The 27,918-nt window shown below is 51.7% G+C and overlaps 4 protein-coding genes across 10 annotated transcripts in view; 3 read left to right on the top strand and 1 right to left on the bottom strand.

Annotated features, from left to right (window-relative positions):
• Positions 1–27,918, bottom strand: part of LOC105700844 (calcitonin gene-related peptide type 1 receptor) — a 72,877-nt gene that overhangs the window by 44,273 nt on the left and 686 nt on the right. For all 4 annotated transcript variants that reach the window (XM_012427050.2, XM_012427054.1, XM_012427053.1 and 1 more), the window contains 2 exons: positions 18,794–18,864; positions 12,386–12,503 (listed from right to left, as the gene is read on the bottom strand). In XM_012427050.2, coding sequence (XP_012282473.1) covers positions 12,386–12,503; positions 18,794–18,811 — 136 coding nt within the window. In that variant the 5' untranslated portion in view covers positions 18,812–18,864. The remainder of the gene's footprint in view (positions 1–12,385; positions 12,504–18,793; positions 18,865–27,918) is intronic.
• Positions 499–3,640, top strand: LOC105700842 (UDP-glucuronosyltransferase 2A3-like). 4 transcript variants are annotated; one of them, XM_012427048.2, is made up of 6 exons: positions 499–768; positions 1,399–1,844; positions 2,039–2,458; positions 2,592–2,823; positions 2,956–3,181; positions 3,259–3,640. In XM_012427048.2, exons 2-6 carry the CDS (start codon positions 1,437–1,439, stop codon positions 3,542–3,544), a joined length of 1,572 nt encoding a protein of 523 aa, XP_012282471.1. In that variant the 5' UTR covers positions 499–768; positions 1,399–1,436; the 3' UTR covers positions 3,545–3,640. The 4 variants fall into 4 exon arrangements, with proteins under 4 accessions (XP_012282471.1, XP_012282470.1, XP_012282469.1 ...); XM_012427047.2 differs by having other exon boundaries at positions 499–784; XM_012427046.2 differs by having other exon boundaries at positions 499–1,143.
• Positions 3,764–6,491, top strand: LOC105700843 (UDP-glucuronosyltransferase-like). Its single transcript, XM_012427049.1, has 5 exons — positions 3,764–4,558; positions 4,610–5,029; positions 5,224–5,455; positions 5,561–5,786; positions 6,101–6,491. The coding sequence occupies exons 1-5, from the start codon at positions 4,154–4,156 to the stop codon at positions 6,381–6,383; spliced, it is 1,566 nt and encodes a 521-aa protein (XP_012282472.1). The 5' UTR covers positions 3,764–4,153; the 3' UTR covers positions 6,384–6,491.
• Positions 6,875–11,086, top strand: LOC105700841 (UDP-glucuronosyltransferase 2B19). Its single transcript, XM_012427044.2, has 5 exons — positions 6,875–7,978; positions 8,462–8,878; positions 9,016–9,247; positions 9,374–9,599; positions 9,922–11,086. The coding sequence occupies exons 1-5, from the start codon at positions 7,583–7,585 to the stop codon at positions 10,220–10,222; spliced, it is 1,572 nt and encodes a 523-aa protein (XP_012282467.1). The 5' UTR covers positions 6,875–7,582; the 3' UTR covers positions 10,223–11,086.

Genomic DNA, 27,918 nt, shown 5'->3' with positions numbered 1-27,918 from the left:
AAGTGGTGGTCAGTCTGGCCACACCAGAACACTGATAACAGCCGATATCACTTGGGAAGGGACCAAGGAGATGCACGAAGCATCTTCAAATCCGTCTCTTCGACGGAAAGAAATAGGAACGTCGACAAGAATTAGGGCCTTATCATTCGGCGCGAGACCAATATTGTCATTTTTCATAATATCAATTTTTCCGAATCGAAATAAAGACACTAAGACCCTCTCGGAGATGCGACGAGGTCGAGACGTAGGTCACCGCGAATCGTGTATTTTTTATCAGCCATTGTCATGAAGCTTCCCAACAAAGACTCCTATAAATGCGTCATGTTAATCGAGTAGTTGCTGCGTAACGATGACTTCTCCTAAAAGCGTCGCGACTCCTGAAAATGAATCCACGGTAATAGGCCACCGGGAGTGAAGTATATATTTATCGAGTTAATGAAGATTCAAGTGGGAATGTGTTACATAGCCAGTGGCATATCGGGGTCACCAGCTTCCGTTCATCAGAAGTAAGCGTGATCTCGCGTAAGATGGATCGCCTAGTTTCCTAGGCTATCTAGTGTCAGATAAATAATCTCCATCGCGTAGTGGGTGATAAACCGACGTTTGGGGTAATCGATGATATACCCTCGATAAAATAATCATCGTCCACGGCGCAACGTCGAATTTGGTTCCCTAATGAAGACTCGCGTCCAAGTTCAGCTAGGACCGGAAGCTGCACGGTGAATAATGCATGATGCACTTCCAAGTGCACCGAAATGTGCTCCGATTGTAAGGACGGCTTAAGGTATCACGGAAAACTACCGATTGACTTTGTCCGTGAACAAGTGAACGTCAAAGGCCATCATCTTAACATCGACCGCCGTTGGTCAATAGAGCCTTCGGGCAGCGTCACCTTTCTCCGACGCCAAAAGACGCGCTCAGTTTGGCTCCAAACAAATGAAGAAACGGTTTAAGCCTCGCACGTGGAGCGATTAATAGTTGCTTCTGGTTAAATAGAAATGTAACGGCTGATAAGATAGCGGGGTTACTATCGCTTAAAGGAATAAAAACAGGGGAAAAGGAAAAACCGTTCTAGGAGAAACATTGTTGGAGTCGGAGCAAGTTGTCGAGCGAGTCTGGAAGTCGTGCACGGATCAATGAGTGGTTTTGATTTTTTTTTTTCAAACAATTTGTTCTTCGCCTTTATTCTTGATAAGAGGATAAAGTGAAGAAAAGTCCGGAAGTCGTGAACGGATCAATGAGTGGTTTTGATTTCTTTTTTTTAACAATTTGTTCTTCGCCTTTATTCTTGATAAGAGGATAAAGTGAAGAAAAGTCCGGAAGTCGTGAACGGATCAATGAGTGGTTTTGATTTCTTTTTTTTAACAATTTGTTCTTGGTCTTGATTTTTGATGAGAGGATAAAGTGACAAGAAGTTGACAAATCCTGCCAACAAGATGGGGTTCGGAGTATGGATCCTGCTGGTGATCCTGGCTTGTATAAACTGCACAAGGAGTTACAGAATCCTGGCGGTGTTCCCACTACCCGTGAAAAGTCATCACATGATGCACGGCTCCGTGATAAAGGCATTAGTGGAGCGAGGTCATCACGTCGACGAGATCAGCCACTTTCCCCTGAAGACAGCCGCCAAAAATCACAAGGTCGTGGTGAACCTATCCGGTACCTTGCCACAGTTCGACGGGAACCTCCCATTGGAGGAAGCATCGATGATCCGGAAGGATCCCCTGGTGTTCGTCACTCAGAAAGGCGGGACCGACCTCTGCGAGCTGATGGGCCTCCCCGAGATGCAGGACTTCCTGAAGGACCTTCCAAACAGACCCAAATACGACCTCTTCGTCACCGAGGTAAAGGATCTCGGCCTTCAGCTCCTGGCCCCAGGGTGGTCGTGTATATATAACAGTCCTTACCCTATAGGGCGATTCCCTTAACCGAATCCCCCGAGTTCGATCGAAATTTACCCCTTGAACACGTCCACTCCAGGTTCCCTTCTCTCGAATCCAGCCCTCGCTTCGAAGTTCTGATCGATTTGGCTTTCCAGTTCTTCGGGGCGAGCTGTTACCTTGGATTCGGTCACCTCCTGAAGGTCCCCGTTGCCGTGACCATTTCGCCGAACAGCCTTCCATGGCTGGACTGGAAGGTGGGGACCCCCGAATCCTCGGCTTTCTACCCCAGCATCTTTCTCGAGGTGGTCGTACCCATGGGGTTCCTGGACCGCCTGCGCAACACCGTGGACAACCTGATCCACACGTGGCGATTCGATCAGCTGACCGCGGGGCAAACCGACCTCGTCAGGAAGTACCTGGCAGCCGACGCTCCCGATGTCAGGAAGTTGGAGAACTCCATCTCTTTGGCGCTGATCAATTCATATCACAGCTTGAACGGTATAAGGCCTCTGCCCCCAGGTGTCGTGGAGGTGGGCGGACTCCACGTCGAGGTCAACGATGACAAATTGACGCCGGTGAGTGTCACTTTTACGACAAACGACTCGAGCCCTGTCTACCAACTTCTTGTCTGGAAGGAATACCTTTCCGAGATTTCGCTATATACCGCATTGCGAAGCGCTTCTTGTGACGCCTCCTGGAAACTTGCAGGAACTCAAACAGTGGCTGGACGAGAGCACGAGTGGAGTGCTGTACTTCTCTCTGGGGTCCATGATGAAGGTGGAGACTCTTCCCAAGAACGTATTACAGGCCTTGTTCGCCTCTTTCAAAAAGTTGGCCCCCATTCGTGTCCTGATGCGATCCGTCAAGAGAGAGGAACTCCCTCCCGGGCTTCCGGAAAACGTGCACACCATGCCCTGGATCCCACAACTTCCAGTCCTGGGTAAGAGCCTTAGGTCCCATAATTCGCCAAGCCTTGCGAAGCAATTATTTCAAAGGTTCGACATTTTAAATTCTAACCCACGTATCGATTAATCATTTTAAAATGTCGGCCACTTCTTCCTGTTGTTCCCAGCACACAACAACACCATGGCGTTTATAACTCATGGTGGGCTGATGGGCACCCAGGAAGCGCTCTACCAAGGGGTTCCCTTGGTGGGAATTCCTCTTTTCGCCGACCAGCACCGAAACATCAAGGATTACATGCTGAAGGGCATGTGCCTCAAGATGAGCCTCGACATCACGCAGGAGTCGTTTGACGATGTTCTGACCGAGATGGTGGTGAACAACACTAAGTACAGGTGCAGGCCTAGCTTCTCCTGGATTATTAGGAATATGCATCTCGTCGATTACCCATTCAACGTCTTCTCTTCTCCAGGGAGGCCGCTTTACACCAGTCCAAGCTCTTCCGAGACCGACCCCTGAGCGCCAAAGACGCCACGATTTTCTGGCTGGAATATGTGGTCCGAAATGGAGCAAACTCCCTCAGATCGTCAGCCTTGGACCTGGCCTGGTGGCAGATCGCACTTCTGGACGTCTTTGGATTCATTCTCGTCTCTTCCCTCCTCCTGCTGTACGCACTGATAGCGACGGTGAGAGTCGTGCTCAAAGTCCTGCGAGAAATCACCAGCAAGAAGAAGCGGGGGTCCAAAAAGACAAATTAACCCCACATCTGAACAGCTCGACGTGCATTAATTAAGCTGATAAGTAGACAATAAGGAAGTGGGTATGAATAAAACCGAGTGACAGTTAAAAAAGAATCACGGACGAGGAAGGGGACCTCATCACCGTCGGTGGGATTCGGACGTGCATCGGGATTTGTTCGAAGAATTTTCTTGAAAAATTCCCCTCGGGCTCGGTGCTCTCTTCGGCTCTTCCATTTCGTAAGGCACTAACTGACCCTGTTGGTCAGGGTCAGCTGGCAATCTTGTTACTCGGATGCTGGGCGCATCCATCGCCGTGGAGATAATGCTTCCCTAGACTCAGAGGCGGTGCACGCGCAGCTGCACTTCGACTAGCCACTTATCATCGTTGACAAGTGGATCAATCTTTTATCTCCTTCTTCCTCCGCATTTCTGGAGATTCGCCGCATTCATTGGTTGCACTCGTTGGAGGGGAACTAGGGAGAGCTGGCGTCTCTCCGAAGATCATAGTCCAGGGCAAGTAGACAGTGCCGAGCTCCCATCCCCAGTTAGCACTAGGTGTCTCTTCATCCAGTTCTTCTGGAGTTATTCCGGAAAAAGGGAGGTCAACCCTCTGAAAGAACCTGCAAGATGTCTCCCCGCCTGATGTTCCTCCTGCTGATGATCAGCATCGACGTTTCTGTGTCTTACCGGATCCTCTGCATCTTCCCCCTGCACATGAAGAGCCATCAGACGATGTTCGGCGGCCTGATTCGAGGTCTGGTCAAACGTGGCCATCACGTCGACGAGATCAGCCATTATCCTCAGAAAAGTTCCCTGGAGAACTATAGACACGTCGTGAACCTTGACGGCACCTTGCCTAAGCTGGTGAACGGCATCTCCTTGGAGTACGCCAACAACATCAGCTCGGACATCATCGAATTCATCGCAGGCACCAATGGGAACAAGGTGTGCGAGCTTCTGGCCCTGGACACCATGCAGAAGTTCATCAAGGACCTGCCTAATGGAGAACCCTATGACCTGGTCATCACGGAGGTAAAGAAGAGTCTCGGAGATCACGGGGGGTCCTAAAGGGTCTCTTTTCAGGGGTTCGGCGCCAACTGCTACATGGGGTTCGGCAAGTTCCTGAAAGTGCCCACCGTGGTGATGGTGTCTCTGAACGGACTGCCCTGGATAGACTCCAATGTCGGAAATCCGGCCAGCACTGCGTTCTACCCCAACACCTTTATGCGCGGCTCTGCCCCGTTGAATTTCTGGGACCGGCTGACCAACACCTTGAACAACGTCATCTTGAAGTACAGATTTGAGAGGTACACCGCCAGGCAGACCGAGATCATGAGGAGGTACATCAGTCCGGATCTGCCGGACATCAGGGTGGTGGAAAAGGACGTGGCCCTTGTCTTGACGAATTCCCATTACACGACAAATGGCATCAGACCGAACACCCCTGCCTACGTCGAGGTCGGAGGTCTTCACGTCGAGAGCGACGACGCCGAAATATCCGAGGTCAGTGTCAAAGCCAGACCGGTCCTCTTGATCCTTGATGTGCACTTTCCAGGACACCCAATTCGCCTCCTCGCGCTTCCTTCGGCCATCTTCGTCCTTTGTTAACTAATCGCGGTTCCAATGGCGATGGGACGTGAAATGGAGTCCCAACCCCTCGCAGGAGTATCCTTGCAAAGTGACATTCAATGTTCCAGGACCTGTCCAAATGGATGAACGAGAGCAAGGACGGGGTGGTCTATTTCACCCTAGGCTCCATGGCGAAGATAGAGACGATGCCCAGGGAGAAGATCCTTGCTTTTTACGCCTCCTTCGCCAAGATCGCCCCCGTTAAGGTCCTCATGAAAATCTGGGACGAGAGTCTGCTGCCGCCAGGACTCCCCAAAAACGTGAGGATCTCGTCCTGGATCCCTCAAGTGCCAGTCTTGGGTATGCATTAGGATGCCCTGACGAGACCTTTTAGCTTCCTTCGTGCCGATAGAATTTATTATAAATTACCATTGAAAGCATTGAAAAAGGACTCTTGGCTCACAGCGCACAAAAATACCAAGGCCTTCATCACGCACTGCGGATTAATGGGGACCCAAGAAGCGCTGTACCATGGGGTGCCCATGATAGGACTCCCTCTTTTTGGGGACCAGCACAGGAACGTGAGGGCCTACATGGCTAAAAATGTGCTGATAATGCTTCCCCATGAAGACGTCACCTCGGAGTCCATGGACGCCGCTCTGAAGGCCATTCTACGCGATCCTAAATACAGGTCTCCATCTTCTCCGTTCATCCTTGTACAATATCACACATACCACTCGCGTGTCTCATTCGTTCTTCCCCTTCAATTCAGATTTCGCAACGCGACGCGCGTGATCTGCAATTTGTACTTCATTACAGAGAAGTAGTACACGTAACGCGAGTTCAGGTCTGTCCAATGTATGGAATTAATTCCCGCAGCGCGTCAGATAACGCAACGACGTGTCGTCTCGTTTCCCCGGCGAATGGAAGTGCACTTTGCACGTAGAGTCGCGGAATCATTTTAAGGATCCAAATTGATAATTAACCATGCCCTTTGGGTTCCAGGGAAGCCGCGAAATTCGAGTCGGCCAGGTTTCGAGATCGGCCGATGACCGCCACGAACACCGCCATTTTCTGGATCGAGTACGTCGTCAGAAACGGCGCCAATTCGCTCAGATCTCTTTCCTTGGATCTACACTGGTGGCAGATCGCCCTATTAGACGTCTACGGGTTCCTGGCCCTGTGTACTATCCTAACCTGCTACATCATCCTGTTATCCCTAAGGATCGCCATCAGGATCTGTCGCGCAGGGACTACCAGACCCGACGCCAGGAAGAAGCTAAACTAAGAAGGACAAAAACCGTCCTCGAAGCCAAACCCAAAGTTATCCCACCTCATATCTCTGTAAATAACGACTGCCCAATAAACCCATTTCCTTCGTCATCTCTTAATTGAATTCCGCCTCAAAATTCGCTTCGTAATCCTTCCCGGAATGACCACGTGACGTCAGACTGCCCACACGTACTCGATTTCCCCCAGAGTTGGAAATCGCCAGCAATGGCGTAGGTCGTCATTTAAGTCATCTGAAATCCGCCATTTTCCAGATAGAAAGAGAGGCCCAGAAATACAGCACCGACTCCTGGCCCGAGAAAGTTTTCTCAGATTTTCTAGAAATTCCAGGAAACTCGTGTCTGCCCGCGCAAAGGATTTCCCTCTGCTCCGATGAGAGGACTCTTTCGGCGGTCGGCAAGGTAGGTCCCTGGAGCCTTGAAAGCCGATAACGACGGATGGGAGCAGATAGAGCCTCGCGAAGTGGGAGAAGCGAAGAAAGTGGGGTATCTCGTGGATGAGCGACGAGGGGATTTCGAGGAGCCCAACTCGATGTCGTTTTTCTGTCCTTGGACCTCCGATCCCTCCGCCGTCCGTTATCGCCAATCCAGTCGGCGTCGTGACGCTACAGAAAGCATAAGCGCCGCTCTCAGCCTCGCCTCGAGGACATTAAAACTGATTGACGCTCGCGGTTGTCGCAAGTCACACAAGAGACTCGTCAGAAGTCCCGTCGCGAGTCACGGCGGAAACCCACCGCGATTGATCGATAAGTCCTCTCGATTCAGCGCCTTGTCCGGCAGGCATCCTCGTAACCGGGATAAACAGAGAGACCGGTTCGAGGAAACCGTGAATTAACTCGATCCCCAGGTCGCCCAAGTCGAGAGGGGACGATCCCGAAGAGAGTCCCGCCAGGAAGGAGTGCCACCTGTTGAGGGTCCGTTTCCAAACTCCTCCTAGAAGCTCGGAGTCCTCTTTTTCCTCCAACTCTGGGAAGACGTCGCTTCGCACCGACTCAATGAACTTGACGGGTTAAGGTCGATTGCATGTCGTAACAATTGCGTATCGTTTACTTCTACCAGAAGACTTGCTCGTAAGAAGTTTTCGAAACGACCGATAAGTGCATTGATAAGGTGGGAAGTGGTCAGATAAGAGACATCCGTCCTCGGCGGAGCTGCCGTCGCCGGTCAGTCCTGATCTTGGTGGGAAACGACGACGAGGATGAAGTCCCTGCTCCTGTTGGGGGTCCTCTTTCTGGCCCAGAGCGAAGGAGCCAGGTTCCTGGGCCTCTTCCCGCTGCAAGGGAAGAGCCACTTCATCATGATGGAGCAGCTGATGAAGGAGCTGGCTAGACGCGGCGACCAGGTCGACGTCGTGAGCCACTTCCCGCAGAAGACGCCGTTCCCGAACTACAAGGACATCGACGTGAGCGGGACCGTGCCCATCGTGGTGAACAACATGTCCATATCGTACGTCGACACGTTCAACACCTTGTCCGTCAAGAAGCTGGTCCACATGGCCGGCACCCAGGTCTGCCAGCTGCTGGGACACCCGAAGCTGCAGGAGATCATCAAGAACCCGCCCAAAGACCCGCCCTACGACGCCGTGATCGTCGAGGTACGGTTTACGCAAAAGTCCTTCCGCCCCGGGGCTCGTCCCTCGGGATTACAGCCTCGTGGTCGTAATGGCTCGCCATTTGGGGGTAGGGTCGTTCTCCGCGCCCGGTAAGGCTCGTTTTCCCGTGGCCAGGCTGCGGGAATGTGAGCTTTACGGCAGGACCGAACGGCAACGACGGTGGGAACGATTTACCTTACTTTGCGTGGAACGACCTACGGTAAACCCGGTCCGAGCAGACTTTCGGTTTGCCAAGATGCCCGTTCAAGGTCTGATGGGCATTTGCGTCCGTGGCCGGATGTTGAGCAGATCGGAGAACATCCTGATCGTTTACCGAGTCTCGAGCTTAACCCTAAGGTCAGCGGTTTAACGCGGGCTCGACTGGAGTGATAACGAAGAGTCACATAGAGATAGGGTCCTCTTCTTGGTGATTAACAGGTGTTTACGGTCGATGATTAACTTGTATGTATCGTTAACGATTAACAGGTGTTCGCGTCCCACTGCTACTTCGCGTTCGGCCGATTGCTGAATGTCCCAGTGATCGGTGTCACCAGTTCCGGGCTCTACGACTGGATGAACGAACCCATGGGCAACCCCAGCAACCCTGCCTACATCCCAGGAGGGTTCACCGGCTTCCCCGCGAAGATGACGTTCATCCAGCGTCTGAGTAACACGCTGATAAGCCTCTTCATCAATTTCGACTTCCAGTGGTGGATCAACGAGCAGTCGGAGCTGATCGAAAAGTACTTCGGCCCGGACATGCCAAAGGTGGAGGTCCTCCAGAAGGAGCTGACACTGTTGCTGGTCAACTCGCACTTCTCCTTGAACGGGGTCAGGCCTTTGACATCTGCGATCGTCGAAGTGGGCGGACTCCACGTTAAATCCGGTGGGGTGCTTCCTCAGGTGAGCGTCACGAGCTCCGATTGACTCCTGGTTAGATGATGAAGTGCCTCGAAGACGCGTCCAGCATCGGTTCCATCCCTTCGAATGCCCTTTACGTGGTGGAACAGCTCTGAAGGATCCATCCTCTTGTCCCGCAGGAGCTCCAGAAGTGGCTGGACGACAGCAAACACGGCGTCGTCTACTTCAGCTTCGGATCGATGATGAAGATCGAGTCCCTCCCGGAGAAGACGCTGCTGGCGTTCTACGAGACCTTCCGAAAAATCGCCCCGGTTCGGGTTTTGATGAAGATCCCGAAGGTGGACGAACTTCCCAAGGGGTTGCCTGAGAACGTGAAGACGATGCAATGGATTCCTCAGGTCGAGGTCCTCGGTGAGCTGTCGAGTCCTTTTGTTTCTTCTCTCTCTTTCCCCACTAATCTTGTACATGTATTTAGCGCGAAACTCCACCCAGTTTCTTAAGAATAATCCGTAAATTTGTTCGACCTTCGTCCTCCAGAACACAAGAACGTGAAAGTCTTCATCACCCATGGCGGCAACATGGGGACCCTAGAGGCCCTTCGTTTTGGAGTTCCTCTGATCGGCTTCCCTTTGTTCGGTGACCAACACGCGAACATCCAGAATTTCGTGAATCGCAACATCGCCATCGCGCTGGACTATAAGAAGGTGGACGAGAAGCAGCTCACAGAAGCGATCACCACGATCCTGAAGGACCCCTCCTACAAGTAAGACGCCATAATGGTACCCACTCGGGGTCTTGAAGAACCTAATTACCGTAGTCACTTCTCCTGGCAAGATGCGATTTGCGAAACTCCAAATACATGAGGTTTCACTTCTGGACCGTTTGGATAACAGCGATATCGAAATTATTAGACGACAAGAGGAGGGCCGATTAAATGAGTAGTGGCCTCGAGATAGACATATTGAATACTATCACAAGCGTTATTATCCCTAGAAGTAGAGAGGGGGGAGATAATTCCCCGCGATACGATAACTCCGATGCCCCTTAAAAGATGGCCAGCATAACTATACACCTTGAATTTTCAGAAAAAACGCCGAGAACTTGTCGAGGAAGTACTTGGACCGTCCCTTATCAGCGATGGACACCGCGATATTCTGGATAAAATTCGTCCTGAGAAACGGGAATGTCCTGAGGTCGCCGAGCCTAGACCTGACCTGGTGGCAGGTGAATTTGCTGGACGTCTATGGAGTTCTCCTGGGAGGCCTTCTGCTCACCCTGTACATCCTGCAACTGGTACTTCGAGGACTCTGGAGGCTGCTGAAGGGATCATCTCGGGGGAGCAGCGGGAAGTCCGCCACCTCTTCCAGATCCAAGAAGACCAATTAACTCGGACGAACCCCTGGACTTTAACCATTCGCTCTTGTCATAACGATTATACATCGAGGAGAACTGCAGGATCAAGAAAAAAAAAAAAAAGAAAAAACATCTAATATCAGCATCTTATCAGGCGAGACGTCGAGAACGTGGGACGTCGCGTGCTGGACCCGGCGTCGGCAAGAAAGACTGTAATGGCTGCAATTTTAATAAGAGTGACACTCGGCCTGGGGAGGGGACGAGGGGAGATACTCGTAGAAAATATTACTGGGGAAAGGAAAAGGAAAATACGGAGGCAGGAGAGGAGCGACAAAAAGCAGGGCGGATCGATTGCTCCTCGAGGCATAATGCGTTGTCGGAATTTCGAGGAAGGAACGACTCTTGCGAAGGCTCCGGGGAGGATCGGGGAAAAAAGGCGTCCCAAGTGCAATCGGGATATATCGACGGGTCTGAGGAAAAGGGGGGAAGAAAGGGGCGAGAAAAGAGAGAGAGAGAGAAACCGAGCGACCTCATCCTCGGGATGTGCCGGCCATTTTGTTCTTAATCTCTCTTCTTGGAATACTTGCATTTACATACACGTAGACAGGCACGCGTGGTCGACATCGAGAGGGGCTTTAAGCTCGAGCTGCAATGGAACGTCCATCGAGCTTGCAATTAGACTTAATGGACGGCACTCGATCTCCTCGATTTGCGGGATTCGACGGACGCGAATGGGAAAGAGTCGACGCTTTGCGTCTTCTAGGTTTCGCGTGGGATAGTGCTATGTCGGGCCTCGAGAGCCCTTTTTCTAGGATTTATTTGACACGTCAATTCCTTTTTCATACGCATGTACCATCGAATGGAGAATAAAAGCGTTTTCAAGGTGTTTTCGAATAACGAGGAGCGTTCCGGCTGGCGGATTGAAGAGGCCGTTTACCCGCCGCCATTTTGATAAACACCGCGAGGTCGAAATCCGAATATTCCCGGGAACCCATTGTTTCCCCCCCAACTCCCGATCGAATGAAATTAACCCCGTGAGTTTTCCAATGATACGGAAAATTCAAATCGAGGCCTCCCCTCTTCCGGGACCTCCGAGAGAAACGGCGCGGAGGAATCCATCCCCGGAAGCGATTCAAACGCGATTAGGACTTTTCCAAGGGCCGCGGAGTGTTTCGATCTTAACGAGCATTCCGCAGTCGGTTGGGCCTGCGGAACTTTTCCACTTTAGATGCGGAACGAATCCCGCCTAAGTCTCCGTGAGCACTTCCCCAGGTTTTCTTAGTCCACTGAGAATACCAACGACATCTCTCCGAAATCATCCGGCGAGTTTAAAGGTCGCCATTTTTCCGAACAATTTATATATTATCAAAAGGATAGAAAAAAGTCAGGTTTTTATCGTGTCAAGTCTGCGGTGACGATCAGAATCTGAGACTCTCGATTTTCGTTAATTCCCCAACTCTCTCATTATCTATCCCGACCAATAGAAATCCTTAAAAGTTCGATTGCCTCTGGGAACCGATTTTTCTTCTTTTTTTTTTTTTTAAAGAAGTGCAAAAATGATAAGCCACTAACTATCGACACGAGTTCCCTTTCTAGGAGACCCCTCCCCTTTCCCTAGAGCTTTCGCCCCCCGTCCCGAAAAAATCCATACCCAAAACAGGCCCCAGAGGAGATGAAAGCTTCGCAACCCCCAAAAAATAGCGGCGACCAAGATGGCGGCCGACTCGCCCCCCGACTCGTCGACATCTTGCGAGTATATACGATGTCGTAAACATGCCCCCTAAGCTCCTGCCCGGGATCATCCGGAGGGAAGGGACAGCTCCTACGCTCTGGAATTGCATTCCTGTAAATAAACCCTCCCCCTTTTCCAGGATACCTTCCCTCCCCCGTCGACCCTACCTTCGGGTCGTTCTAAAGGAGACCATACACTTTGGCCCCACTTGTAGGGCAAAAGTCGACCTACGAGAGAAGGACCGTCGTCCAGAAAGGTCGCAGGACCTCCTCCAGGACTCGGCTTCGAGGGTGGATTAACAACCCCCGATCCTGTCGGCGGCCATCTTGTTACAGGATCGCAACGCGTAATTAATCCGCGTCCCTTCTGGCTACTTCTTGGATCCTCTCGGATCCTTTTCGGTCTCCTTCGACGAGGAAAAAAATAAATAAAAAGGGAGAGAGATACGTGGAGTCAGGACTTACCAGGTGGAGGGGTGGTGTTCAAGGCCAGTTGCTCCAGGCACTCCTGTTGCCTCTCCCACAGGATGCGACGAAGTTCTTCCTCCTGGACGGTACTGCCCGCCGTGGTGTTGCTTGGCATCTTTAGAGAGAAGTAATGAGATCGATTAATTTCTTATTTAATTAAATTTAATTGGATAACAACAGAAGGTCATAATTCCTGTATTTCTGTGTATATCGACTGTTCATAGAGTTTCTAGGGAACTCGATAACGGAGGGAAGGAGCCATAAGGATATCCGCGGTCTGCCGTTAAACGGATGGTCCTGATGGCTCCGATTATCCGAGCCGAGATCACCAACGAACGGCGGGTTTGGTCCCCGGGGACCAATGACACCTCCCGAATTCCCCTCGTCCGGTCCAGGGGAAATAGGCCCTGAGAGGAACCGAGGGATGATTGCGCGAGGGGTGTCTCTTGTTACCGGAAGCGAGGGAAGGATTTCCAGTAGAGGAGGAACTCGCGTTTACTTAGTTTATTAAGTACCTGGGAGGAAAAATGGCCCCCAGGAGAGCCGGGGATAAGAAAAAATTCCCACAAGGAGGAACGAGAAGGGGAGGCGCCGAAGTCGAGGATGTTTTCAGGGGTGGCTCGACTCTCGAACTACCCTAACGAAGCAACTTCCGATTTTTCTTCTCCGATTTCGAGAGAAAAAAAAGAGAGAGAGGGAGACGGAAAGAAAAAATGGAGAATCCGTTGAAGCGTGATCTAATCGGTTCGAGGATGAATCCTGGAACTCTTGGAGGAACTCGACCCTGGGAGCCGCTCTCTCTCTCTGTTTCGAGGGTCCCCAGGCTAGGGGAAATTTTAATTACGAGGGGGAAACTCGTAAAGTGCTCGCCGGGGTCGAGAGACTCGTCGATAAAGCGGTTTAACGATCGGCCGACAAATATTTCCCGATCAAACAATTCAATAACGGCACCGGCGCGATGGCTGCGAATCCCGAGGGACTCGGTAGGCCTTGAATTTTTTTCCTCCTCCGGGTGGTAAATTCCGAGGCCCTCCGAGTTCCCGCCTCGCACTCGTGGGAGAATCGAAGAGGACAGGGTTAGGGAAACTTCGAGGAAGTTTCGGACACCCATCGAAGGTCCTCGAGTGGGAAGTTGGACCGATGCGTGAAGTTCCAGTTTCCGGAGGTCGGCCAGTTTCGGGGAGCTCTTCGACCGAAGTTCAGGGAGACCCTGGACGATTTTTTCCTCGAGTTACTCTGAAATTCAGAGGATCCTTTAAGGCTACCAAGGGTCAGAGGATTCGGAGATCCTGGGACCAGGATGGACCGTTCCATCCAAGTTGACGTTCTACGCGAATTCGAGCCCTCGGCGTCTCTAAAGCTCCACCTCAAGACCTTCCCCCCAGTTCTTAGGGATTTCTTCTCGGATATGAAATCCCATATACGGCAACCATCCGCCCCATTCGCTGCACATTTCAGCCCGATGATGCACTCGACCCTGACGATGCATCCTGCGTCTATCTGCATCCGATGCAGTTCCCGATCGAGCACCGTTCGAGGCCCCGCGAAATCCCGCTCGGGAAATTTTCCGGACGATTACGAGCGACTAAACTCGGCTCCATAATTTCGTCCGTCACTCCACGGCCGATTATCCGCCGATGGCGCAATTCGAGTCTCATCAGGCCCCATCAGACAATATCTGGACTTTATATCGAAACGCGGTGGCCCCATCATCCCAAGATTAAAATTTTCTTACACCCTCGTTTCATGCACTTTACGTGCTAACATGATGCCCCACACAGTTAGCTACTATCCAGGGGAGAATTAACAGAGAAGGCGGAAATTCCAAGACAAGCGACACTCGTGGAAAAATTCGCAGGTCGACTGCGCCAATTATGGCACCGGTGAGAGAGTCGTCGCGAGTCATCAATTCGCGGCCAAGGATGCGACGCATCGTGCACGACCCCGACGGAAGAAGAAAAAAAGAGAGAGAAGAAAAAAAAACACGACGAGCATCTGCCTCTGGGCATAAATTAGCGTCATCATCTGAAGAGCCGTGCAGTATCTTCGCACTTGCGTGTCCCACATCCCGGCCCAACCTGTTTGATTAACACGGATAATAACGCGGCGTCGCGTCGACGCGTACGATTAATTGCGCTCCCGCAAAGAGGACTTGGGAAAAGGAGCGAGAGCTCGAGGAAGTGCGGAAATTAGGGGCATTCGAGATCCGGAAAGAAGGAAGAAAAAAAGAAATAAAATACATAGACGATCGACGAAGAGAGAAAAAAAAAATATCCGAGCTCCCCATCGGGCGATCGGTCGCGTGGCGGAGATACTTTATGGCCGTTTGTCGCGGCTCTCGTAATTTACTGCAAAGTGGTTTTATGCAACCTCCGCGAGTTGGATCCCGCACACCAGGTCCATGTCCGGTGTCGCAAGGAGATACCGCGACGATGTAAACCCGCGGATGAGGTGGCAGAGGTGTGCCAGTTAATTCAGCAGTTTCCTCTTCCGCCCCTTCCGGGGAACACTTCTTCCCAGGCTCCGCCATCTTGGCGGCGTCCTCCCTTCCCGAGAGTTCCTCCATCCTCCGTCGGTCCTCCCTGACGTCCATTTCCCCGGTACACTTTTTCCTCCCCCCCATCCACGTCCTTTTTCCTCTCCCTATCCCTTCAATCTCGGTCAATCTCGCCTCGCGACCTCCACCTTACACCCCCCTCGCCGCCATTCTTCTCTCAGTCGACCTTCCTCGCCTCCCAGCAAGTGTAAACCATGAATTACAAATGTACAAACGGGACAGGGAAATTACCTCCTCCTCTCCCCCTTCCCGCAATGCGAAAGAATTTCCATTTTCCGAGGAAACGAGTCCACACGTTGAAGTCTCCAGAGGGATGAAGAGAGCCTTCTTGGTCCCCCCCGTTGCCCCCCTCCTTCGCCGTTTACCACCCTTCGTCACCATTTTTCTCCATCCTCCATCTTCCAGAATTTTTCGCGAGTCCTCCACCTTACCCCCAACCCTTTCTCCTGTGTCCATTTTCCCACCCCCGCGGGGCGATTTCCGCCGTCGTCGGGTTTCTTCTCCGGGGAATTACAGTCCGAACGTGACCGGGTCGCCATTAAACGGGTCTTTAAGCGTCGTTTTAACGGCCAGGGGTCCCGTATTTTACGTTCACCACGGCTGTATCGACGACCGCGTCATCGGCCGCATTCCTCGCATTTAAAGCGCCGTAATTCTCCGGGAGAAACGACGCCCCCCCGTCCGGAAACCATTTCCGCTTTTATTTATTCTACTCGTCTTTTTTTCTCTTTTTCTCCTCCCGCTCGCGGGGAATCGTTTTTGCGCCGTTTAACGGGATACGCGATACATCGAGGGAGCGTATCGCACCCCGGGCGAGAAATCGACGCGTCGTGACGTATCGGGTACGGAATTGTCGTTCTCCAATATGTCCGCTGCCGCGTTCTCCAATATGCGTTCTCCCATACGTCGGTTGATGGATTTTTCAATATGGACGCCTTTGAACTTTCGTTGTGGCCGCAAGCCTTCTCCAATGTGTCCACCTATGCATCTTCCAAAACGGCCGCCGTTGCATTTTCCAATATGGACGCCGGCGTTCTCCAATATGGCCGCCGCCGCCGCGTTCTCCAGAGTGGAGTATGACGCGTTGAAAGGGGCGAAAAGGTGGCAGGGTGACAAATCGGTCCATTAGCGGCTGCGGAATGGGATCGCCGGAGGAAAAATAAACTCCGATGGCCAGGGAAGGCGGAGGCTCTCGACTTTTCGAGAGTTAATGCCTCGCGAATGGCAAGCAGTAGTTCCGGGACGTGCCGCGCGGCGTCGCCGCCCTTCTTGGCACGTCGCGGAGAGGGACGTGACCGTAAAACCGGAACAACACGAGCGGAAAGCCTGATGAAGAGGAAAACCGGGCCGGAGGACCCGGGACCAAGCGTTTCTCCGGGGTTGCACCCGGGGCCGGGGCCATTATCGACAATGCTAAGTCACGTGACGGGTTTACGCGCACTTCCGGCCGGAAACTCTTCCGGCGAGGGAGGGCGCGGAGGATTTTTCGCGGTGATAAACCGAGTCGCGGGACGCGTCCCCTATTTTTTCCTGTTTCTTCTCTCGACGAGCCAGAAAGTCGCGCCGTTCTGTGGTACCAAAATGGCGGTAGATCTTCATCCACTCGCTGATATTCTTCCATTCGGGACGCCCTTCGAGAGAGGGGTTGATTATAATCCGGCACCCAGGCCTGGGATGCGTAGATTATTTCAAGAAGCCGGAAATTAATACTTCTTCCGCGGTACCAAGATGGCGGCGGACCTTCCTCTACTCGCCGATACTCTCATTCGCGAGAGGGGCTGATTGTAAAGCGAGGACCCGGGGGTGTATTCGGTTACCCCCGACACGTGGGTCCGAAATCCAATCCGGGGTCGAAATCCCCCGGGGGAAAAGGCTCCAGACTCCGCGGTAAGCGACGCGCTCGAGTTTCACGCGGGAGAAACGCCTTTTCCATCGACGGATTTATCGGCCCTCGAGAGAGAGAGTAGCCTCGAGTGGAGCGGACCGATGGAAAGTAATCCCTGGCTTACGCTTTACGATTACCCTCCGCGGCCCGTTTAAAGCGTTACAACACCCCCTGCCCTCGAGTCCACCTCGAATTGAACGGTGCCCTCGTTAAGGTCGGCGCGGAATCGCGATATGCCACGAGGCGGGCCGTTAAGGCCGCCTCGAAGGCTCGCGAAACGGTCGAAAACGAAACGGCCGGCTTGCGAAGCACAGCCAGAGAGTCAGAGAGAGAGAGATACGGAGGCCTCGTGCCAAGTTTTAATGGGCGCACCGTTGCAACGAGTTCAACCCCCCGGGGGGTTGCGATCCGCCCCCCGTATCGTGACCTTATCACCGGCCGCGCCTCGAGCTCGCGGAACCGCGCGAATCCATCTTTTCCGCCGAAGCGACCTCGCAAAGTATTCGAGAAATTCCCCCCAAAAAAGAAAATTCGAAAAATTCCAGAGGTTCGAGAAATTCACAAAAAAAAAGAAAATTCGAAAAATTCCAGAGGTTCGAGAAATTCACAAAAAAAAAATGCGAAAAATTTCAGAGATTCGAGGAATTCACAAAGAATAAAAATTCGAAAAATTCCAGAGATTTGAGAAATTCACAAAAAATTCCAGAGATTCAAGAAATTCACAAAAAAAGTACCGAGAGATCTTCGAAACTCATGATGGAACCTTGAAGACCCCACGCCGAGGGATGACCCACCTTGTCCGAGATCTCGTGGGGTCGAGACCTCATGAAGAGCCACCCTGAAGCCTCCTCGCAGCGTCCAAGACGAGGCAACGAATGGCCGGCCTTAACGTACCTGCGAGCAGCCTTCGGAGCACTCTCCCGGCTTCGAGATTCGATATTTCAATATAAGAGGCGCTCCCCCGTCGGCTGGTTTAGCGGGGCATCCATTATTACGCGAACGGGAGAAACAACCCCGTGATCGAATTCGAGGGGTGATTTTTCACTCGACTGCCTTAAACACGAGTCGGAGAAGAGAGATCGCCCGGCCACGTACCTCTCCATTTTCCCAGGCTCCCAGGGCGATAACCAAGGCTTGGAATCTTGGATGATTTTTTCCCAAGTCCGATCGGAAATATCGCGGCCGTGCGGAATATCCCACGACCTGCGGAATATTCTACGACCTGCGGCCCTAGTAAAAAAGAAACCTCGAAATAACCAGCATTTGGGTTCTGAAGGTTTTTCATCTTTCAGATTCGGTCGCAAAGGTCGCGACGGATATGCGGAATATTCAACGACCTGCGGAATATTCTACGAGCTGCGGAATCCCTGAAAATGAAGCGGGACGAGGGCGGCCCTCGAAATAATCGACAGTTGGATCTTGGATTTTGGAGTACTGTTTTTTTTCTCTTTTTTTTCTTCTTCTTTTAAGCCCGGTAGAAAAAATCGCCACGGATATGCGGAATATTCTACGACCTGCGGGATATTCTCGGACCCGCGGTATCTGATAAGTGAGCGGGACCAGGGTGATCCTCGAAATCCGACCCTCGAATCGGGACAAATCCGGATAAATCGGCAAGCGGGACCAAAATGGCGGCCAACGCTCGCGAAACGGCGGGAAACGTAATCATAATAAAGCGGAATTAACGCCGGCGTATAATTACGGGCCGTATAACGTGCTGTACGGCCAACAGATATGCGGCCGCGTAAAATACCTTCGCATGTTCCCCGGCGACTTTTGCATGTAATTAGACCGAGGGCACGCTGGCTTTGAAGCCGAAGTCCTCGAGGGAGCCCGAAGGCGTCCCAGGAGAGTAGAGGAATTAAAGGGACGAGGTCCTGACCTTACCCAAAGCTCCTGAATGTTCTCGCATCCCAAAAAACTCGCCCAGAAATGAATTTGAAAAAATTAAAAGCCCACTCACCTCGGTCTGGAGCTCCATGACGACCGAGTTGGGGGTTTGGTCCGGAGGCCGAAAGTCCAAAATTCGGTTCCCTGGAACAAAGGCGCACGTTACAATGGGGATTCTGCGTGTTTATTAGATTTTTCTCCTCCGACTTAACAGTGGAAACGGGAATAAATATGAAAAAAAAAAGAAAGGAAAAACCTAGGAAACCGAGTTTGAAGTTGAATTTCGACCGCGCAAATGGGATTTCTCGAGGCAGGGTTCTTCGCTTCAACTTGATGAGTACAAGGCAAGGCAAGGTGAGGGACAGGGGCACCTCCTCCCGCTCGGGGCTTTCTTTTATATGCTATTTACGAGAGGAAGCCCATTACAATCGAGTAGATGAGCGCGAAAACGACGCAGAGCCCATAACGCCCTTTTTTTATCCCCGTCCACTCAGTTACGGTGCGCCATTGCGAATCCATTTGGCTTGGCTTCCGTGTTCGGAAGCGAGACCCGTCTGGGGCCAGCCTTTCCCGGAGATTCCATAAAACCTGCCGGATCGAGGCCTTCGAAGCTCCTCCAAGGATCCCTATCCTTGGAGAGAACGAACTCCCGAACGTCGCCTGCCCTCCTTTACCGCGACGTACCCCGCCGCCCGTTTTTCGCATTTTCCGAGAGAACTCGAGCTCGCGTAGAAAAACACCCCGGACGAAACTTCTCCCCCATAGAATTCTCTACACTTCCCTCAGGAAGGACTTTTCTCCAGCGGTGACGGTTCCCCCGTAAATCGGGGTCGATCCTCGCGCGGAGTCCGTCCTCCAGCCTGGGGGAGCTTCCTCCAAGATTTCAAATTCCCGCGTCCTTGATTCCATGTCCGGAGGTCCTGGGGGATGAGCGGGGATTTCGGAAAAACCTCCGACACTTCCGGCACACCGTTCAGAAATTTGCGGTCGGCCTCATTCGGTCTGGCGCCTCGCCAATCCTTCCTGGCGAATCGACCGCGAACGACCACGAGCAACCGCAACTTTCCGATAGGGACGTCCAGGGACAGGGGGACCTGGTTTCGACCGCAGCAGGGGAACGAAATCAGGTGCCGGTGTTACCTGGTGCAGGTAGGCCTTGTCCCCATGGCCGATAAATGGCGCTAAAGGGCGACAAGTCGAGTCCCTCGGGACTCCCGATTTCGCCGCGCCTTCCCCTTACTCCCAATTCTTGGCACCTGGCCACGCTTCCTGAGCCCGGCTAGGGAACTCTTGCAAAAATAAATTCCCCGCCTCCAGAGCTTGTTCCCGACGCGTGGGACACCGTCTCTCTGACGGGAACACGTGTTGCTTGAGTATACACACCCTGAGATAGGAGGAACCGACGAAAGATCGCGGCCTCGGAGACTGGAGCTCCCTTTGATCAGCTGTTTCTGTCTGGTCGACTCCGTCTGTCTCGACCTGGCCTAAGATACCCAGAGACCGACGACCGGGACGAATCTGGCTAGATACATGGTCTCCGTCATCTTTAAATCTTTTTATTTGCTCATTCATCGAGGGAGGAGAAAATCACTTTACAAGCAATCTAACCTAGAAAATCCCCGAGGTTCAATTTTTCGCGCCAGACCCAATTTGGAGGCCCCTTTTAATGGCGATATTATGAAATCTATGGCCCTCTACGGAGTCCCAGAGGAGTAGATCCGTAAAGCTGATAAGATTTTTCAAATCTACCACCCTAAACTTGGGGGACGTATTTTATCGTTTTTTGATATCTGTCTGCTGACTGCTTGAGATTCCGTCACGCGCATTCGAGGATACAGTAAGGACAGAATGAAGACTAGGAAAATTTCCGTCCCATTCTGTTACCTAACTTTGAGGTCAACTCGACTGGTTTGCGCTTTGGAAGTGGAAATTCGTGTTCCGATCATGGCCGATCATCCAGGACCAGAGAGGGACCTTCGACGGCGCCGGCGAAGAGTTCACGAGGAAATTATGTAAGCCGGAGTCGCAATTAATGGGTGCCCGTCGATAGTCGGGAGTGATTAACGAGGGCCAGAATAGAGACGAGAATGGGGATTGCCTCTCTTTCCCCGGCAGATTCGGGGGACTCCCAGGAAGAAAAGCCTCGCCGTGGAGTCCGTCAAAGTCGGGAAGGGGCTGGGAATAAAAGGGGAAGAATATCAGGAGGCCCGAAAATGCACTTCCCGAAGATAAACGACGCACAGCATCCGGCGACCCCCAGATGCAGTTAGTCAATGCTCCGGAGATGGAAATAACGTCGACGGATGCTGGAGGAGTGCCAACCCCATCGATCCCATCAGCGACCCAAACGAAATCCCATCAGCGATCCAAACGAAATCTTATAAGCGATCCAAACGAAATCTTAACAGCGATCCAAACGAAATCTTATAAGCGATCCAAACGAAATCTTATCAGCGATCCAAACGAAATCTTAACAGCGATCCAAACGAAATCTTATAAGCGATCCAAACGAAATCTTATCAGCGATCCAAACGAAATCTTATCAGCGAACCAAACGAAATCCCATCAGCGATCCAAACGAAATCTTATCAGCGAACCAAACGAAATCCCATCAGCGATCCAAACGAAATCTTATCAGCGATCCAAACGAAATCTTATCAGCGATCAAAACGAAATCTTATCAGCGATCAAAACGAAATCTTATCACCGAACCAAACGAAATCTCATCAAGCAAGATCCCATATAACCAACGCTCCGTCGATTGAAAACGTCCAAAAAGCCCCTCTACCACCCAAAGAAACGCACATTCGAGATTTAATGGCGCAATCTCTTGTACTTCGAGGGATTCTCAGGGAAATAATCACCGAGACGAGTCTGGAATACGATCCGGCCAAGATCGTGGTTTCCTCCCCGAAGAGTTGATTGCCAGCCTCGCCGAGCCCAAAGAGCGCTAAAAGCCCGCATTTGTAACACTTAGGACCTAACCTCAATCTCCACCCCCTAATTAAATCCCCGAAAAAAAATCCGTCGAATCGCTGATCAATAATATTCAAGAGAAATGGGAAGAACTGTTCAAGGATACCCCGATTTCCCTGATTTTTCTCCCCACCTCCCTCCAAAGGGAGCGGAAATTTCTTTCGGGGGTAAATAAACATCGGTTGTCTCTTTAAGTCCGTTCCTCACCTCAGGACTCGTCTTTGTGCAAATGACATCTGCACGGACGAATGTCCACTCCGCTGCGTCCGTCTCTCTCGCGCCTGTGGTTGACACGTTATCGGCGCGAGCACGCGTATACGTTGACATGTACATACGTACACGGGTGTACGTAAATGTACAGGCGCGCCGGTACATAACGGCCTACCTACACGCAACGGCCTCGAACGATACGAAGATGAAAGGCGGGTGCCGATTACCATTACCATCACCGGGTCATCATTGGATCGGCCTTGTGTCATTAGCGACCAGTCCAGGGACCCGTGCCCGAGTCGAGAAATCCACATCGAGTCCCTCTTCTACTAGATTAGGGCCACCGAGTCATTTATCGGGCGATTTCCCGAGGATATCGATGATTTTTCCCGATTTTCAAGAGTAAACCAGCGAAGCGGCGTCTCCACTGACATTCTAAAAATGGCCGCCGCGCGGAGGCACTATCGAGCGCCATTTTGCGTCCCAAAGGTCCTTCCTTCGGGAGTAAAGGTAAAGGTCAGTTCCCGGGGACTAGTTTTGTCACGGATATCCACCGGGGGCGTCCACAGGAGTCCATCAAATCCGCCTTTAACGCCGCGTTCGCACTTCGCGGCCGGCGATTTGCTTTACGACTTGGCGCGCGCTTTATTGCCGGCCCGGTAGGTGAGGGATTCCTCTTGGGCGAAAAAAAGATCCACCGAAAGCTAGGGACCTTCGAAGAAGGTGCATCCAGTCCGGGGAAGCTGCAAGATCTATCCCGCGGGTCGAAAAAACCTTTCAAATCCGGGGAAAATCCGTCGAAATCTGCGATCGATCTCGACACGCCGGGAACCAAGATGGCGACCGACGCCGAGCGGCAGCGCGAAGAAGTCGGCGGTAAAAGGGAGGTATCGGATGAAACAGGAAGGGAGGCGAAACCGAGAGAAAGGGGCCGGGGAGAGGGAAGAAAGTAATTACTCGAGCTTCACTTTCGAGTCTCACGCAGGAATCGATTAGTCCCAGGATTACGTACGGACCGCAGGACCCGTAATGTCCGCCGCCATTTAATTAGCCCCGGCCTTCTGGTCCGAGTTCCTCTGCCGTCCGCCCACACCCACGCCGTGTCCACTATTCCGACATACACACCCCCGTAAATTCGTAAATATGCAAATGAAAGATCTAATTCCGTGTCCGAAAAATGGAACGCCCCGGATAACGGGGGGTTGATACCTGGCGATGCCCAGTTAAACCAGGAATTAATCTCCGGTTATTTCGGACACACCTGTTGCTCAGCCCGACCGCATCCTCCCTCTTCCGGTCCTTTTTCCCGGTCCTTTTCCCGGTTCCTCGGGGCTCGGCCTGTTTTCAAGTTCGCGATGCACGGTATTTCCCGGGAAAAATTCGATATTTCCCCATAAACCACCCCTTGATACAGGAAAAACCGCGTGAGCGCCTCCGCACACACCTGTACGTACCCGAGTACCCTCGTACGTGTACAAAATCAGAGTATGCCCAGTAAACTCCACACTTATTTCTTCCTATCCACTTCCCTGCCCCCCCAACCTTTCCCGACCTCCCCTTAGTCGAAAAAAAAACCACCACCACCATAAAAAAAAATGAGACCCAACGAGCCCGAATTTCAATCCCGTCGAAGGGGTAGGCAGAAGATCGCGCGTATCTGTATCTATCTGAGCATCCTTACACATACACACTAAAGGACCAGGATGCCTTCTTCAAGTTCCTTCGTTCTTCCCACCACCAGGATAAAAAAGGAAAGCATTCACGTCCACCACTGTAGAAAAAGCACAGTTTACCGAGCAAACTCTCCACTTCTTTCTTTCTCTCCCTCCCCCCAGCCACCCCATTCGACCTCACCTTCGACCCCGAAGAAGACCCCGACGAGCCCAGGTTTCGACCTCTCCCAGGGTGTAGCCAGGATCGCGTGCCGCCAATATCTAAGGGGAGGATTTCTCCCCCCAGATATTGCCCTGATAAGCCCCGATAAGCGGGCATTAGGCGTCGGGGGTGAGACGCGGTTTAGCGCCTCCAGGACTCCCCGATTCGTTCTTTTATTTTTACACCCCTCCATCCCTTTCCGAGGAATCTCACGAAATCGGCCCTAACGAGGGCCGTTTAAGGGGTTGCGATTTCTCCCCCATATTCCTCATCACCCGACTCGGCAACGTGTATGCTTAAGAGGAGGGAAATGCCCTGAAAAATCTCGGGAAAGCCGCGAGCCTCCAATCGATACGCGTAATCCGATCGCGGGGGTGTACAGTAGAGGAAAGNTATTTGGCAACAAGTTCGCCCTCAATGGTGGTCCCCGAGCCAGCTGAATAAGTACCGGGACCGTGCATTACATATCCAAGTATACATGTAAACGCATACACGTGCATATATCTATCCAGGGTGTATACACATTAAAAAAATATAAACATACACGTGAGCGCCTCCATTATTTTCTGTTTTCACGGCAAACACCCCCCTCCGAATGGTCCGCGAAACTCTCCCACGGTTTCGCCCCCACCCCCGGAGATCGATTCGATGTTTTTTTCTTTTTTTTTTTCCGCGGGATTAATTAATTCAAAAAAACATAAAAAATCATGGAAGGTAATACAGGGGATTATTACTCCCTTTCGTGTCGAAAATCGTCGAACGAAGCCGAGGAGCCCACCTGGTGGTTGTTCCCGGGGGATTTACAGGAGAGCCCGCCAGAGGGGTGGGCGTAGATTGGGTGGTCATAGGTTTTGATAACCCTGTCGAATATTGCGGTATACGGCGGGGCATCGCGGAATATGGCCGGCCCCGCTTAAGGGCGAGTTTCGCGCCCCTCGGAACGAGAGGGATGCGAAAACGGAACCCGGGAATCGAAACCGATTCACGCCGTGGCAATTTCCGGAAACCCCACGACCACCCCCGCGCCCTCCACCGCCCGGCGAGAAATTAAAAAGAAGGGAAAGAAATGCAATGACCCAGGAAAATTCTAAAATTAAATAGGAAAAAAAAGCAACAAAAAAAAACAAAAAAAATAGGAAAATGGCGGAAAACCAAGGACAGGGTGAATCCCGGGGAATGAAGGAGTCCCGATACTTTCCGGTTTATTTCATTGCGACGGGGTGGATCACTTTTAAGGGTGATTTAACAGCGCTGGCTTCGCGTCGACGATCCGGAAAATCGATCGAAATACCGGAGAGGGAAGAAATTAAAAGCGGGGAAAAAAGAAAATCTGGCCAAGAGTCCTGGGAAACGAAGGAGCCCCGACGTCTTCGGATGAATTTGGAAAATCGAGGACGCGAGGGGGGGGGGGTTAAATCACTTCCAGGGCGATTTAACAGGGTGGCATTGACTTTGCATCGACGTCGCCCGATTTCGGTGAATCTGGCCGCCCACCATCGTCCCCCCCGTTCCTCTCGACTTTCGACAATGGGGCTTTAATTAAAATCTTTCCGAACCGCTGACTCGCGTTATTCTTCCGGCAGAACTTCCGGAAGTCCCCCCGACCTACTAGGAAAGTCAGGAAAAATTACATCGACTTCAGCCCCCAATTCGAGTGTACGAATTAACGAAGATTCTGCGTCAAATTTCCCGACGACCAGCCTCTGCGCCGATTTCGGGGCGATTAAATCGACGTCGATAAAACCGAGAGAGACCCCCCCCCCCCCCCCGACCAGGGTAGAAGACGCTTTGAGAATCCGCCGACGGGAATTTCATTCGGGATATTAATCCGATTAAGCCTTTCCAAGGGGATGCCCCCGGCCCCGATTCCCCGCTAATGAGAATTTCATATCGAATTAAAATTCCCCCGGCGTTAATTTCCTCCCGGTTTTTCCGCACTCCTCGGGGATAAGATAACCGGAGACCTCCGGAGTCAGGCTCCTTTTCGAAATGTCCCAAGGTGAAAAAGTTCAGGGGCTGAACGGGGTGAGAAACCTCGACCTCTACCTCTAAGGATCTTCCCTGGAAGGAAAACAAGCGAGGTATAAAAGGAATCGAGGTCCGAACGGACCTCCCTTACTTGTTCCTTTTCTCTTTTAATTGACATTTCATCCGATTTGAATAATCCGACAGGGTAAAAAGAAAAGAAAAGAAAAGGAATTGAGACACGTACACTCGTAGCAACCCCGAAGGCGTCTCATCTCGCACTTTATTCCAGACCTGCGAGGAGATTCAATGGGCACGTCGTGAATGATACGTGCCTAACTTCGCTCCTATGAATTTCCGTCGGAGCCGCTCCGGGGGAAAGCGTGCCCTGCCATTGGCTTAACGGCGACGCGAGATGGAGATCGATAGGCGGCAACGACTGCCCGCGTTTTCTTTGGACGTTAATCGAAAGATAACGCCCCGTTAAGAAAGAAAATCGGGCATGTCAAGACCAATGAGAACGAAATAGCGAGGGTTCGCCCCCTTTTGTTTAAAGATAATGGACACCGCGCCATGACTTATCGTGACTTTAGCGAGCTCGTTTAACGGCGAGCATTTCATCCCGCGGAGCTTCTTTAATTCGCCTCGGCAAACATACATCTGGCTGTAATGCGATGAATAATATGCCGGAGATACGTTCGACATGTCCCGACATAAAGGCAGAAACGACAAACACTGATCGCGTATATCCCGCCGAAATGTGATAACGCGCGGATGGTCGCCGTTAATTCCGACTCCGAATCGCGTTATCGTTCGAAAAGTCGTTTCGCAAAATCGGGGAGCACCGGGGAAATTCTGAGATACGTAGATATATCCACAAGAGCTCGGATGGATACATCGAGGGTGGATCGCAAGGATCTCGTTAATCCGAGCCGTTTAACGGCGGTCTAGAATTTTCCAATCGTTTTACGAGCGGCGGGACGTTAAACCGCGAAACCTCGAGAGCAAATCGAATTGTCCTTTCTAAATCGTCATACGTGCTTCGTTTCGCAAAATCGAGACGACTTTCTGTCAAAAGTATCCTCAAGCTCCCGGAGACATGTTGGGAGAGGGCCTCGTTATTCCGAGCCGTTTAACGGGGGCCTGGAATTTTGCAATCGTTTTACGAGCGGTGAAACGTTAAACGCAAACCGCCACCCCCTCTGGGAGTAAATTCACCCCCCGGTATTTCCGCTAAATTTTAAATCCACCCCGGGGTAACGGCGCCCGTTAATTCGTTACTCGTGAAAATTCTCGCGGAAACGGGGGAATAATTACTCCCCAGTCATTCGGAGCTTTGACATTACCATTTGGCCTTCGGGGGGGGAGGAAGGATTAAACGGCCGCGATCCCGTGCAGATTAAACAAAGACAAGTTGGGCCGTTTCGGTATGATTTAACGATTCCGTTAATGGATTCGCGAGGGGTCGGACTGGGCGCACGTCGAATATTAAACGGGGAACTTCCGAACGGGGTAAATCCGCCGTTAATGCCTCCATTGCTCTTCGAATCCGCCTCCGAACGATCGTCGGAAGTGCAATTGCGATTAATCGAGGTATTCCCCATCGCAACTGTAATTAATTCCGCATAAAATCTCTAGAAAGATCCCCAAAAGGAAAATAAAGCGAAAGCAAAAGCTCGATAATTCAAGGATAAAGAGTAAGCAACGTAACGACCTCTTCGACCTATCCCGGCGGTCGCGACGCGCGCCCCCTCGTCGTTGGAAATAATTTTTTTCCCACGTGTAGGCGCCCTCAAAAAATTCCCCAAAAATTATGGAAAACTCCCCAAGGATGGCTCGTTGTCGTGTAATTTTTGCAAAACCACCGGCGCGACGTGAGCCAACGAAATCCGGTACCAAAGTAGGCGGCCAAACCGAGCGCGCTTCCGGCGCGAAGGCCTCGTGGCTTATCTTCCCGTAGGTTCGCCGGCCATAATTAATTACGGCATACTAATCGACAACACGAGAGTCCCCGACACGCGAACTCGGGGCTTCGGGGGGTTAGGTACCCCCGCCAGAAAAACAAAAGGAAAAGAATTAAAAGCAAAATAAACGAAACCGCAAAGTTCAAGCTCCCCGTGAACTCGGAAAAATCCACACCAGTCGAGCCAGGATCGAATCCCTCCCGTTCGC

Source organism: Orussus abietinus, unplaced genomic scaffold (genome assembly GCF_000612105.2).
Source record: "Orussus abietinus isolate OABI.00-Male unplaced genomic scaffold, Oabi_2.0 scaffold54, whole genome shotgun sequence".
Classification (NCBI taxonomy): domain Eukaryota; kingdom Metazoa; phylum Arthropoda; class Insecta; order Hymenoptera; family Orussidae; genus Orussus; species Orussus abietinus.
The sequence above is the reverse complement of the archived record's forward strand: the minus strand, read 5'-3'. Positions and strand labels throughout refer to the sequence as shown.